At 34.8% G+C, this 15,478-nt stretch overlaps 1 protein-coding gene across 1 annotated transcript; it reads left to right on the forward strand.

Annotated features, from left to right (window-relative positions):
• Positions 1 to 3,104: 3,104 nt before the first annotated feature.
• LOC109013232 lies at positions 3,105 to 5,016 on the forward strand. The gene has a single exon (XM_018995247.2). The coding sequence runs from the start codon at positions 3,363 to 3,365 to the stop codon at positions 4,707 to 4,709; it is 1,347 nt and encodes a 448-aa protein (XP_018850792.1). The 5' UTR covers positions 3,105 to 3,362; the 3' UTR covers positions 4,710 to 5,016.
• The last annotated feature ends 10,462 nt before the right edge of the window (positions 5,017 to 15,478 follow it).

The following is a 15,478-nucleotide window of genomic DNA, read 5'->3' on the forward strand; positions in this document are numbered from 1 at the left end:
AGTTTGCAAGGTCTGATATATATGAAGTAGTGGTTTTGAATTGGGATAGAGTTAATTGGGAGTGGAAGCGCAATGAGAAAAGATGGATTTCTTGGGCTGATGACAGAGATAATGACTGATTTATGCCGTTAATTGTCTTATCTAAAGCACCTGATCTCTGAGGTGAATCCTTTTCTCTTCAACCAAATATGAGGTGACTCTATTTCCTTAACCCATATTTAGTCGAAAAAACTCAAGATCTTAACACTATAGTGGGAGACAGAATATCAATTTTCCCAATCCTAATTGATAAAAGTTGGCATTCAAAGTTGTTTCATATCTTTTTCATTCATCGGCTACGGATCAATGGTATTACAATCAATAAAGTCATAGGTTGCATTTGGATGTTGAGCTAAGTTTAGCTGAACTCAGTTCTTTATGAATAGTTATGAGTTGAAGTATGAGTTATCTTGGGCCTATTTAAACTAAGTTTAAAGTATATTTGCATGTTAAGATGAATTTAATACTTTTTATGAAAATTTGAAAAAGGTTGTGGGTTCTACGTAAAAAGATATGTTTAATTGAAAAAAATTGTAGATTCCACGTATAAGGAAGTTTTAATTTTATATAATTTTAGTAATTTGAGAGTTGAGTGTTTAGATGTTAGATTCAACTTAAAATTAGACTGAACTCAACTAAGTCTTGCAACCAAATACAGCCTAATCTTATAGGGATTCATTAATGCTTAGAAATTTGCCATCTAGGTGTGAAGTCACATGTATAGTATACTACTCACCTTTCAAGAGATACATCTTAATTTCTAGCCTACTTTTCACCCACTGAATCATATATATATATATATATATATATAGAATGCACTAACTACTTCCTAACAAGTTGAGAAAGATATCATTCAATCACTGTTTTTTTTTAATACAACAACGACAATATTGTATAGTGTATTATTAGGCTCATGATTGACACTTTGAATTATAATGGTATCTTCTCAACCTTAATAATTACACAACCCAAGATGGTGGGCAATAGTACTAGTCCTACCGCATTGTTGGTCTACGCTCAGTACTCGAACAGATCAAAATCACATCCAATGGGAACACAAACGACAAAACATTGGTTTGGTTAAATCCCAAAAGTCTCTTAAATCTTAATGATTGCAGTGGGGGAAGAACCTTTTTATCGGTTGGCTCGGAATTACAAGATGATCTGTGAGTTAAAGAGTCAGACAAACCAAAAGACAATTATATATATATAGAGGATTTGTCTGCATACTTACAAAGGTTTCAGATTCTAACAAGCCTTGGCCGGGCATAAATTTCCAAACCGGTGTGCTCCACGGTAAGAATATTGTGGCGGTGGATGTAACTCTTCCAGCAGATCAAGCCAGAAACCATGACGTGGATTGTTGACACAATGTTATGGAGGGCCCTACAGCCTTGGATCCCCCACACCTGGTGGGCTCCCAAGTCTTATGCAACGTGGGCAGCATGTACTAGGGTTGGGGTTTACGAAACAGAGTTGTAGTAGTTCTATTATATTAATTATTTTTTCATAGCAAAATTTCATAAATTGAGCAAGCTGTGGATGCACCAAAAGTCAAGTATTTCAACTCTCGGTCTCCCGCACAGGCTCACAGCATGTCATGTTTGCCAGATCACGATCATGAAGCCGATCGATGGCTTGGAACATTTAAGACGTACGACCGGTGAGTCAGAAACCGAGTCAAACGGCACATACCCCCCAAGTTTGTACTTATTTATTGAGGTCTTGGCTTGGAAATAAGGGTATGATCGATCATATTAATATATATTGTGACATGGATTTAAGTCAAATGACATTTTAAATTGCAATGCGATGGCCTAAACTGCTGGTTTCCACTCCTTTTCTAATTTATTAGTGCATTTCTTTGCTTTGCTTGGTTCTTTGAGTATGCAGACATTTCTCAAAGTCTTCGGTTCCATGCTTGAGAGATAAGTCTACGACCCTATGACTTTGAGCTTTCCTTGTTTAGAGAATATTTGGTATAATTCTCAATACATTGTAAACTATGGGAAGACATCACATTAATATTGTTGTCATCTATGAATATTGAAGCCATTTATGATCTTTTGTGAATACAACTATATATACAAGTGATTTTATACAAAAGTTAAGGGTAAATTCCTTCAATCTATTAGCTAGTGGCTGTTTTGTTATCCTAGTGTTCCTTTTTCTTTTCTTTTTGTTGCTTTTTTTCATCTTCCTTTTCCAAAGGGTACACAACTTGTTTTTTTGTTGTTGTTGTCGAATTTATCAAACGTTGGTTGATAGAATATTCCACTATGTTTTTAGATTTAGAGTATCATTCTCTGTTTGATTCACGGGTCATGTAAACTTCCATGAATTGATTGGCTAATTGCAGAATGTGATCCCGAAAATTAATAGGTAGTAGGTGATGTGTAGCCAAAAGATCATAATTTGATTAATTAAGCATTCCAATTGCAATTAAAATTCTAAGTCAAGTCATAAATAAGGTATCAAACAATAAAAACAATAAAATATTATATAATAGTATTAAGGGCTAGTTTGGATAGTGAAATGAGATAGTTTTATATGAGTTAAATAAAATATTGTTAGAATATTATTTTGTTTTAAAATTTAAAAAAGTTGAATTGTTTATTATATTTTATGTAAAAATTTTAAAAAAATTATAATGATAAGATGAGATCGTTTTTCTATCCAAAGAAGCCGGCCTTAACCTCAGAGAGTCAAATTAATTTTAAAACTTATTATCATATAGATTGAATTGATATCCGGATTTTCCATATCGACCTAACTTTTTCCTACGTTTTGAATTTGTAATACCACGAGAAAAAGAAATAATTTGCAAGCCTTTCAAATGGGTTCATGCCTACCCCAATAACGATAGAGTGCGACCTTTTTTGTTTTCCATGGAATAATTTGACTGTAATTTATTACCTCCGAAGCCATTATTGTTTGAACGTGAAGTATTTAATACTAAACACAGATTAACACATTGATTAGACAGAAACAGCAGCAACAGCGGGCCGGGCCGGTAAAGCCGCGTAGGTATAAGGGAATTCTACAGTGCCTACTTGCACCATGCATGTGACTCATCCCTCATTCTTTCAGCAGTTCTAGTATTTTCGCATTCAATTCTTCTCCTACCTCATTGCTTTTAAGTTCTTTGTCTTCTATAAATGCACCAGTTACAGACCCACATCTCTTGTTATCTCTCTCCTGCTCTCTCGCTCTCTCTCTCTCTCTCTCTCTCTCCTGTATAACCCTGGATCAAATCCAAAGTCTGTCTGATCTTTGAATCCCCCCCTCATTCAACTTCAAGGCAATATACCTCGATTTCAGAAATGGCCCGCCTTCCTTATTTCAGTCTCAGAAAGGTACTTCTGCTTTATCTTGTGTTGTTCCTCTTTACTTCTGTTCTCTTTTGTGCCTGCTCAGAATCTCAGCCCCAGAGCAAAAGGTTGCTTGGTAGAAGAAGAATGTTGGAAATAGAAGAAGAAGAAGATGACCAGCCGAAAAAGAAAACCACCAGTCTATCCACCAAGAACCAGACCAAGCTCATAAAGCCTGGCCTGTCCTCGAAAAACCAAACCAAACTCGGCTTGTCCAGCAAAACCCAAACCAAGCTTACCAAAAGTACAAATTCTACTAAAGCAGCATCCATTGTTCTCTCTGAGATAGAGCTCAAGAAGCTCAATTCCACCTCCAAGATCAAAAAGCTAAATTCCACATCGAAAGCCACAAACTCTACCAAATTACCCACTTCATCTTCCATGAAGAAATCCTCGGATCTACTCAAAATAAGCATACCCAAGGACAAAACAACCAAACTCACCTCCACCAAAGACATCCAAACCTATCAAGAGAAGAACCTCAATGAGCATGAATCTGAAAAACCAAACAAGGACCAGAAAGCAGATAAAAAAGCCGACCAACAAAAGACAAAGAAACAAACACAACCCAGCTGGATTGATGACGAAGATGGTCAAGATGATCTGGTTTCGGGACTCACAGATTTACCCACCAAGTTCCAGCAGACTTTGATTCCGGACCTTGAGAAATTCTCAACCACCTCCAAACTTTACCTCACGAAAGCCAACAAAGAAATCACGAAGGGGTTCAAACCCCTTGTCGGCAACAAATATGCACCCTCCATTGCCGCCTTGGTTTCTTGTGCTTTCATATTCGTCCCTTTGGTCTTAGTCTCTCTCGTTTTCAATAGGATTAAGGCTTATTTCTCTCTCCAAAAGCTCTTGATCTTCGTCCAAGTATACCTCTCCATCTACTTCACCATTCTTTGCCTCTCCTCCCTGATCACGGGGCTGGAGCCACTGAGGTTCTTCTACGCTACTTCGCATTCCACGTACATTTGTCTACAATTGCTGCAAACGCTCGGATACGTGCTCTATCTGCTGTTGCTCTTGATGTACCTGATCCTCGTCTTCTCGACTGAATGTGGGCTGGGCTCGAGGTTAATGGGCCTGGCCCAGACGTTAGTGGGCTTAGCAGTTGGGTTGCATTACTACATGGCGGTGTTTCACAGAATGGTGCTGCACCAACCGCCCCAGACCAACTGGAAGATTCACGGGATATACGCCACGTGTTTCCTGGTCACTTGTCTGTTTGCTAATGCCGATAGAAGAAAGAAATCATACATGGAGGAAGGTGGTGAGGAGGGAAAGAAGAGCTAGATTAGATCGAGTCTTCCAGTTCCTCCTCTATATTTGATTTTCCATTATATGATTCAATGTATTAATAATTTTTATTTTTAGTTTTTAGATTTTGAATTGTTTCCCTTAATTTCCACCGGAAACTCCAGTAGTAGTACCACAACTAATAAGACTAATGGGGCCAAGCAACCATGGTCATGTTATATCTTGGAGAAGCTACCCAAAGATAACTACTTGTTTTTATGCACTTTCTGAGTATTATTATTATTATTATTGCCTCAATAATATTAAATCAAGCTCCCAATTAACTAGGAGCCACTACTTCTAAGAGGATATTTCATTTTTCTATATACATGTCTACAAAAAAAAAAAAAAAAAAAAATTATAAATTGACGTAACTTCATATAATAAATTAGATTATAAAATAGATATAACATATCATTATATAAATTCACTTTTATATAAAATTTGTGTACGTTTAACAGTTCTCTTTCGTGCATACGTACGCAGTGAGAACTTGTCTCAGACACCCAGTTAAGAATATGATCCCAAGTAATTGGGTGTTCTGATATGACTTGTGTTGTAATTGGAGCATGATTTGCGGGCGAGAGTGTAATGTGTACGATGTGTTTCCGAGGTTATGATTGTAAATTTGGAGCATTCAACCGACAGTTAGTGAGGACTACGCGACATGTACTTGCGTCGCCAACTCTTACACGTCTTTCTTAATAATTAAAATAGAGATTTCTTACTCCCATATGCTCTATGATTCCACCTTCAGGCCTTGTTCTTCTTTTGGGTCTGTGTTTCTACTACTATTTTTGAGTCGTTTTAATAGTGACAACGTGTTTCCATTACTATTCTTGAGTCGTTTTAATTATGGATGCGTCGTCATGTATACGGCCGTCGCAGCTGGAAATTGGAATACTCACGAACCATTGATTTGCTCAAACTCATCCATGAAAATTCCTCTTAAGATTGATCATGAGCATGGTCTAAAAGTCTTTAATCTCAAAATTTTATTTTTAATTTAATGGATCACTTTTAAATCGAGTCAAGTATTTTAAAATTATTTAAATATTTAAAAGTTTAAATTTTTTTTAATTGAGTATGTTAAGGTTGTGTTTAGGATCAGAGATCACTTTAATATTATTTAATATTTTATTATTATTATTTATATACTTTTTACTATTATTAAATATTTTATCATTACTTTTTCACTATTATTTACAGATATTCTGAAATCACTTTACTATCCAAACGTATCTTAGTATTATTGAACCAGACCTAATTTTTAAGTAAGCTTCTTTAATTTTGAAGTCCTGAAAATAATATAGTTTTATAAATTCATTTTATTTAAATGATTTTATCTCTCTTAGAAATATTTACTAATATTAATATTTTATTTATGTAAAAAACTCTATCTACTTAGATGGATTTAATTCTCTTAAAAATATTTACTAAAACTCATCATTTTATTTTATGAAGAATATTATTTTTAGATCAAGAATAAAAACTTTGGTTTTAACACTTAAGAGATGTTTGGAGATTAAGATGATATGTGAATTTTGTGAATAGTTATAAGATGTTTGTGAATAGTGTGAGATAGTTTGAGTTTAAGACCTCTTTTAGTTACGTAGATGGGATAAGATGAGATGATATAATATAAAAGTTTAAAATTGATTAAAATATTTTTAGAATATAATTTTTTAATATTTTTTATTTTGGGATTTAAAAAAGTTGAATGTTTATTGTATTTTGTGTGAGAGTTTGAAAAAGTTGCAATGATTAGTTTGAAAGTATTTGTATTTGAATGATATTTGAGAAGGAAATGAGATGAGATGAGATTAGATCAGATCAGATCAGATAAGATGGGATGAGATGAAAATTATTTCCAAACATCTCTTAGTGTATTTCCCCTGCATTTATTTTTTATTTTTTATTTTCTATTAGTCATCTTTTATTTCCCTTGAGTTTATCTATACCCTTAGTCAACATATCTACAGGGTTATTGCTTCCACAGATCCTCTAAAGTATTCAACTAGTCATTATCAAGAAGAGAATGAAAGAAGGATATCTTGTCTTGATGTGTTTGGTCTTGGAATAAAATGTTAGATTCTTGGCAATGAATATGGCACTTCGACTGTCACTATAGAGAGTACCATTCTCATTCTTCTTACCCAACTCCTCCAAGAAATTCTGTGACCAAATAATCTCATTTGAGGCTTCAGATACAACAACATACTCAACTTCTGTGGTAGACAGAGCAACAATCTTTTGCAAGCTTAAATCCCATGACACAGCAGTATCATCCAAAGTGTATACAAAACCTATAGTACTCTTTCGACTATTAGGGGTGCAAAAAAGAAATGGGTAAACTGGATCGAAATGTTCTGAACTAGTGTGTTCAGTCCGATTCGTAATCAGTTTTCATATTTTAAAAATCGGTTTCAATCGAATCGGACCGATATACATATATTTTTAATTTTTAATTTTATATTATATATAAAATATTATTTATATTATATTATATATAATATATGCTAAATTGCTAATTAATATAATATAAGATTTTAATTTTATTATTCATGTCTATTAATCTTATAATATAAAATTAATATAATATTTGATATAACATAAAATTAATCTTAAAAGTTTTAATATAACATTTGAATTTTGATATTAACATATAAACTCTAATTTTATAACTTTTCAGCCAAAAATGGGTCAATTTCTTGCTAAAAAGTTTTTGGAATATGATTTTGTTTATACTTAAAATCGGAAAAACCGGACCAAAATTAGAAAAATCGGAAGTTCTGATTTCGGCAGTTAATCGATCTAGTATCGATTCTTAAATTTTGAAAACCGGTGGATACCGGTTCGGTTCTTTAAAATGTTTAAAATTGGACCAAACCGCGGTAATACACCTACCGACTATCAGTATAACTAGCTAAATTAGAATTAACATAACGCTGCAATCTCATATTTGCTCTCGCAAAGCAAAGACATGAATTTGAAAAACCCCTCAAGTACCTCATAATCCGCTTTACTGCCTCTCAATGCTACTTTCCTAGATTACTCATGTACCGACTCACAACTACTACTACATGAGTAATGTCTGGTCTCGTATAGACGATAGCATACATTAGAGAATCAATAGCTAAGACATAAGGTACCTTCCTCATATAATCTTGCTCCTCCTCTAGCTTTGGTAACTGATCCCTATTAAGTCTGAAATTACTTCCCAAAGGTGTGCCCACTGATTTTGATTTGTCCATATTAAACCAGGTGATGACTCTTTTAACATACTCTGCTTTTGAAAGTTGGCCTTGCAGCTCCCAAATCATTCATTGCAAACTGTTTTGACAATCATTTCTTCATATTGTTTATCTTCTCAATATTGAAACCTGCAATAAGCATATCATCCCTATACAACAATATAATGATATAGGAGTTGTCAAATACCTAACATAATAACAGTGGTCTGCCTGACATCTGGATTCTCTTTTCCTTGTACTGTGAACCCCTCTGACTAATGCGTATAGATTTCTTCTTCTAAATCACCGTGGAGAAATGTTGTTTTCACATCTAAATGTTCAAGATGTAGATTTTCTAAAGCCATCATTCCAAGTACTAACCTTATTATTGTGATTTGTACAATTGGAGAGAAAACCTCAAAGTAGTCATTGCCTCTCTTCTATTGAAATTCTTTCACAATAAGTCTAGATTTATACATTTTGATGCTATCATGCTCAATCTTTAACCAATATAACCACTTATTATGCAAAACCTTCTTCCCTATTGGAAGTTCAGTCAGCTCTGAAGTTCGATTCCCTAACAAAGAGTCAATCTCATCTTTCATTGCTAACTCTTACTTGCTTGAATTCTCATATCTCAAGGTTTCATCATAACTCCGCAGCTCAACACCATCAGCCAATAGAATATAATTCAAGGTGGGTGAAAACCTTTATGGAAGTCATGTAGTCTTGGACGACCTATGAATAACAACTGTAGGTATAGACGATTTTGGATCTGATTGCGAAACAATAGGAATGGGTGCACTAGACTTACTCTCACTGTCACTCATACTTCTACTTTGCACTATGATATTAGGAAGTTCATCCAGGCTTACAAACTCATACTCGTGAGGAGTTGAATTTGTAGCTCTAGTAGATCAACTTCGTTAGGTTTTGGCAGCTTCCCCTTTGACAGGAGTACCATCATCCCTTTTTGACTCATACGACCAAGCTTGTTGGACCACAACTCTGCATTGTTCTTAGCTTTAGCAATCATGTCGCTTGATCCTGATTTCATTTACACAGTACTAGTTTTCTAATCACGAGTAGGGCTGATAAAAAATCTGAAAATTGGATTCCAAATCCGATTCTGCTTCAACTCTACCCCGGCTCGAAGTCAGAGTCGGAGGTGTTGCTGGACTGACTCCGATCCAATCCAACTTCAACTTTATGCTTCGACTCCGACTTCAACTCTAAATTTGACTCTGATATTGTACATATATTATAAAAATATGTATTTATCTATATATATATATCATATATACTAGTATAGTTATATAACCAGAACATATAGAGTTAAATTCAATAATATATTACTATGAGCTAATTATTCCAAAAAAATATACTTATACTATAATATAAGTAGACTAATGATAGTTTAGTATATGTAAACATCATAGTATTACTACCATACATAATCAAACATAGAAATAAGTTAGACAGTAGTATTTAAAGAAGACTAGTATAATATGTTAATAACACATATACTAATTTACTAAAGTATAATAACATGTAATTAGATACTAGAAAGTTTAGTATATAATTAATTTAAAATTAAGTTAGACATTAGTATAATAACATGTAATTAGACATTACAAATAAGTTTAGTGTAAAAATAAGTTCAACACTAGTATAATATAATAATATGTAATACTATAGTAAAATAACATGTAATTAGACACTAAAATTAATATGTAATACTATAGTATGATAACAAGTAATTAGATACTATAGTATAACTCTAGTATAAAAATAAGTTAGATATTAGTATAGAAGTAAATTAACAGTGAATGATTTAGTTTTAGTTTTTAATTTTTTGGAAAAATTGAAAATTGAAAACCCACAAAAAATTCTTTTTTAAAATGGACTAAATATGGAGCTAAAAAAAAGTCCAAAGCTGAAAGCCCAAATCCAACTCCACTCTAATAAGTCAAAGTTGGAGTCATGGTCGGATTTAGGGGAATCCGACTTCGACTAAGTCGGTGCTCACCCCTAACCATGAGCCAGAACCATAGCTCCTTTTGTGACCTTCCATACACCAACCAAAAAAACTATCGAATGACCTTCATCATTAAGCTATCCTATAGAGATCAAGTTTAGAGCATCTGGTACTTCTTCAGTCACCGTGTTTGCAGCATCATTCTCAATTTTCTTCAAGTTTTTGCGGTTTTGTTTTAAGTGACTCATCTTGCCACAATTACAGCAAGTGCTTTGATACCCAAAGCTTAAGTTGCTCCTACCCTCATTTATCTATTTTAACCTATCCTTATTTGAGTTCTTGTCATGTCCTCTACCCGAGTATCAATGTTAAGAGCAAAACCCGAATTCGTGGTTTCACCAGAATCTCTCCTACGCACCTCCACAACAAGAACCAAGTCTCATATATCATCATATTTCAGCTTTATGTTCTCGGCAGAATTACTCACAGTCATTCTCATGCCTCCTAACTATTCGATAATGAGGCCAACAAAATCAATGCTTGAATCTTATCATCAAACTCAATCTCAAAATAAAACTAAGCACTACACAAAAATCCCAGCAAGCCGTAGTTCCCAAGGAAGATTCAAGGGAGGGATGGGCAAAGCCAACCCCAGCTTCCTGAGGTAGCCTTGAGGGAAGGGGCAAAAAGAGCTGCAACCTACCGAGAATGCCTTGAATAAGGGTGAGGCAAAGTCGGTCCCAACTTTCCAAGATACTCGACGAAAAGGGCAAAGACAGACCCAGCTTCCCTAGGTGACCTCAAGGGAAGGGGCAAAAAAGGCCACTCCATCCGGATGCCTCTGAGGAGGCTGAAGCAAAGCCGACCCCATCTTCCTGAGGTTGCCTCAAGGGAAGTGAGCGAAGCCTTCCTTAACTTCCAGAGGAAGCCTCAAGGGAAAGGGCCAAGACGACCACAACCAATGGATGATGCATAAAGGGAAGGTGAGGTGAAGAAGACCCTAGCTTCCTGAGGGAACCTTGAGGGAAGGGAGGTGATGGTGGCTACAGCCTTATAGGATGCCTTGTGGGAAGGTGGGGCAAAGCTGACACCAGCCTCCGAAGGGAACCTTGAGGGAAAGGGGGAGAAGCCTACCTTCCTGAGGTAGCCTCAAAGGATGGGGTGAAGTCGGTCATTACCTCCTAATGATGCCTTAAAGGCTGTTTTAGCAAAGTCGGCCCCACATTTCCAAGGTAGCCTCAAGGAGAAAAGTAACAATAGGCCTAGTAGAGTGAGGTAGCATCGAAGGAGGGGATGAAGACTGTCATAGCTTCCCAATGTAGCCTTGAGGGAAGGGGTGAAGATGGCCATGGTCTCCTGAAGAATTCCTCAAGTAAAAGTGTGGCAAAGCCAGCCCCAGCTTTCAAAGTTAGCTTGGAGGAAATGGCTAAGATAGGCCCAGATTTGCAAGGTACTCTCAAGGGAAAGGGCGAAGGCACCCATAGTCTCTTGAGGATGCCTCAAATGAGGGTGGGACTAAGTGGGCCCCACCTTTTTGGGATAGCCTTAAGGGGAAGGGTAAAGATAGACCCAGCTTCTCGAGGTAACCTCAAGGGAAGGGGTCAAGATGGCCACAACCTCCCTAGATAGCCTCAAGGGAATGGAGAGAAGACAGTCCCAATCTCCTAAAATTGCCTCTAGTGAGGGTGCGGTCAAGTAGACCCTAGCATTCTGCTGCAACCTTGGAAAAGGGGGTGAAGACAATAATTCTCTAGTATGCTCATGAGTTGCTTCTTATCAAGCTTTGGTCAGAATGATATAGATATTTCTTAAGCTAGTTTTATGTTGATCAATTGCCATATTGTTTACTAGGCAGTTTTGAATGATTACCGTAATAGACCAGGCAAAACTTTGTTTAAGTATTGAGCAAACCACTAGCATTTGCCAATCAATCTAATAAACAACACTCATATGCTAGACTTTACCTAAAATTGACTGATGTTTATTTTTTTAGAAACTTGCATATTTTGTTATGAAAACCACCTAAGTTATTTTCTACACTATTCTCTATATCTAATGTTAAAATAATATTTTTATTGTGACTGGTGTAGACATGAGTGTTTTTTGTACACTATTTATCTACCGCATAAAATGTAAATGTAACATTTGCATTTGTTATGTGATTAAATGGTATTATCTATTTATTGCACAATTGTTAATACTATATTATAACTGAAAATCATGAGGCATAAGATTCTATATTTGCTTTGGTTAATGACCCTGCCATGATCATTAATTGTGGCCTCTATTTTTAGTTATGCTACTATCTTGGTACCAACATATTTTGTTTCAAGTGCACCCATTTTGGAAATGAAGTGATTTTGGTGTGGATTTTCTTTAGTGCACACTCAGCTTGTCAAGCTTAAGAGGGGAATATTTTACTTTCTATTTATGCTAAGTTGGTTGCCGAGATGCACAACCTTTCCACAGGGTAAAACGTATCCTCTATTTCTCTTTCTGATGTCTTTTCAGTTACGGTTATGCCAAGGTTGTTTTGACTAAACTATTATCAATAGGAAAGTTTGGACATAACTCCCATATGCTTATGCTCATTTGCGATTAGTCCCCTTTGCCTTTTTATAGGATTAGCCCCATGTGATATTAAATAATTTGGATTAGATCCCTCCATCAGATTTTCTGTCTATCTCAGTTAACGGATGACACATGCCATCCCATGAGCTTGCCACTTATCAAATTATTTTTCTTATTTTCAACTTTCAAATTGAAAACAAGAAATAAAGTACCAAGCAGTTTCTTCCTCCCCTATAAAAGAAAAATTCTCTATTTTTTAATCTTCATTCCCTCACAACAAAAAAAGACACCCAAAAGTAGATACTTCCAGAGAGCATTCTACCTTTCGGCCATTTTAACTCGTCTATCCAATAATAATAAATCAAGTAGCCATTTTAACTCGCTGTTTTTGTGGTTCAGCCCTTGTGGTTCTTCTTTATAGTCCACATTCGACTCCCCATCTCATTGTTTTAATATTTTTTTAGAATACAAAAACAAAGGAAAAATTCAAGCAAAAAGGCACGGTGGGTATTTGAACCAGTGCACAACACTTAGAAAGAATAATTCTTCTCATTAGCCATTATTCATCATCCTACACCTTAGACCTTATGAAAAAAAAACTGTCAGGTGTGGAAATGAATAGTGACTGATGTAATGCAAACTCACTTGGAAAAGGGGGCCTTAACCGCTGGGCCACATAAAGTGTTGCAACCTTTGGTTAATAGAAAACCTTTTAAATGTGCTCATTTCAAATTGAAAAGTTATGACTTTTCACAAGTATCTTTTTGTTTTACAAAAATTGGAAACCACTTCCTCCTTCATTTTGTGTCTTTCTTTTTTTAGATTTTGTCTATTTTATATTGAGCTCAAGAATCTACTTTTTGTGTGGATCGAAAATGAGATTAATGAGAACCGACGTTATTGTATCTTAGGAGTAGACTGTCAACAAGCCTAGTGGATGTTAAGATTTTGAGGCGGTGGAATCTACCTTAAGGAAAACGTCCACCACAATGTGCACCATCACCAGATTCTCTCTTTCTAAATTATTTGTGTTATTTTATTTATTTTCTAGTTTACAAAGCATATGCACATAAATCCTTTATATCTTCCATTCTTTTCACAACAATATTAGGGTAGATCTCTCTTTCTTAAAATAGAGTTCCATTGTTAATTGATTGGTTATAACCATGATTTCTAACAAACATATTGTAACGCCCCATACTTAGATAAGTCGGAGAGTTACTACCTTTCACCTAAAAGCATGTCTCCCAAATACAAATTTAAGCTCCAAATTCTCAATTACATATAGATTTCAATGTTTTAAACTAACTATTCCAAAATAATTAACTAAAAAGTCACAAAGTCTTAATATAAATGTCAACCTCTCAACATACCACGTTATCAGAACACAACAAATTTATTGAATAACATTCTCCAATAACCATGATATCCTTTTGTGCCTAATCCACTATACTTAAATAATCTCTCTCATGCTCCATAATCTTGATCATCAACTAAAATATTCAAATCATCTGAAAAATATTGTGAAAATAAAGTGTAAGTTATCAACAACTTAGTAAGTAGAGAACATATAGTAGTATGTAAACATGAGCATTTTCACAAAGTTTAAAATGCAAAGTAAAACATTTTAGTTTCAGAATGCAGATCCCAAAAACATGTTATCAAAATATTAGAGCGACTGTTTAAAATGTTCATATTTAAAAAAACTTCTTGACATAACATAATTGAACATCATCATCTTATTATATCATAACAAAGACCATGTTTAACTCCAGTGGTTGGGTTTTGCTATCCCTGGTTGCCAAACCAGACAGTATCATAATGTGAGTCTTTCCCTTATTCATTCTCAGAGTCCTGAGTGGGCAAACAGGAAAGACCACGTAGAAAAATCACTTTGTTTTCAAAGTTGGTGCACTAAAAAATTGAAATGTTGGTACCAACTATATAACAGAATCAGAGTCATCAAATCAGAACCAAAAATAGAACTAGATACAGAATTAGAATGTTATGCCTAAAGTTTTCAGATATCAAATTATATAAAAACAGAGTACTGAACAGAATCATATTATCTTCACATAATCAAAATAGATCCAAAGCATCTTCACATATTCAAAATAGATTCAAAGCATCTTCACAAAACATGCACAAATTTTCAGATGTCATATTCGCTCTTTTTGCACAGTTTAGAAACATAATGCTAAATTTTTTGATCATATCTACACCAATCATGACAGAAAATACTTTCTCTTTTATACAAAATTTATGAGTAATGCAAAACACATATTTGAGGTTATTGTCACAGTTATTTTCAAAACATAACATGCATATTTTTCACAAATCAACCTCAGTCCATATCTTTTTTATGCAAAGTCTAGCATGAGAATCTCGTTTATCCAGACTTTTTAACTTCATCTGAATTTCCTCACAACCATACTAAGGGAATTCCAATCATCACCTATAAAATAGTCACGTAACTCGTGTAAATTCCCAATAGTATGTAACAATTTAATTAAGCACCCATTTTCTAATTTAAACCTGAAATTAATAAATAACCTAGACTTCATTTAGCCCATAATCATAACCCAAAATTTAATTAAACACACACTTTCTAATTAATATCCAAAATATCTAATTAATAGCTTAGACTTCATTTAGCCTATAATCATAAGCCAAAGACATCATCACTCCCCAAATAGTTAATATCCACATAATCCCTCCAAATAATCATGTGATTAAACTCTAAAATATCTACAACCTCCAACATCTAATTTCTCCTAGTTTTATCACTCTAATATCATCATAAGTAATAAGCACTGGATCACATATATGTAATTTACTATCTAAGGCTTAACAAAAGACGTGTTTTAACCGATGAAGTGGAGGAGAGAGGCTTACGGGCAGAGTAGTCATGTGATGTGGGTCGTGGGTTTAACCTTGAGCTTCCAGCGTGGGTGAGCAGCGATGGTTGTTCAGGACAGTAGATC

The sequence above is a fragment of the Juglans regia genome, chromosome 1 (genome assembly GCF_001411555.2).
Source record: "Juglans regia cultivar Chandler chromosome 1, Walnut 2.0, whole genome shotgun sequence".
Lineage (NCBI taxonomy): Eukaryota > Viridiplantae > Streptophyta > Magnoliopsida > Fagales > Juglandaceae > Juglans > Juglans regia.

What these genes read in the sequence shown, in the direction of transcription:
- LOC109013232 (XM_018995247.2), top strand. Translation starts at nt 3,363, where the DNA reads ATGGCCCGCCTTCCTTATTTCAGTCTCAGAAAGGTACTTCTGCTTTAT.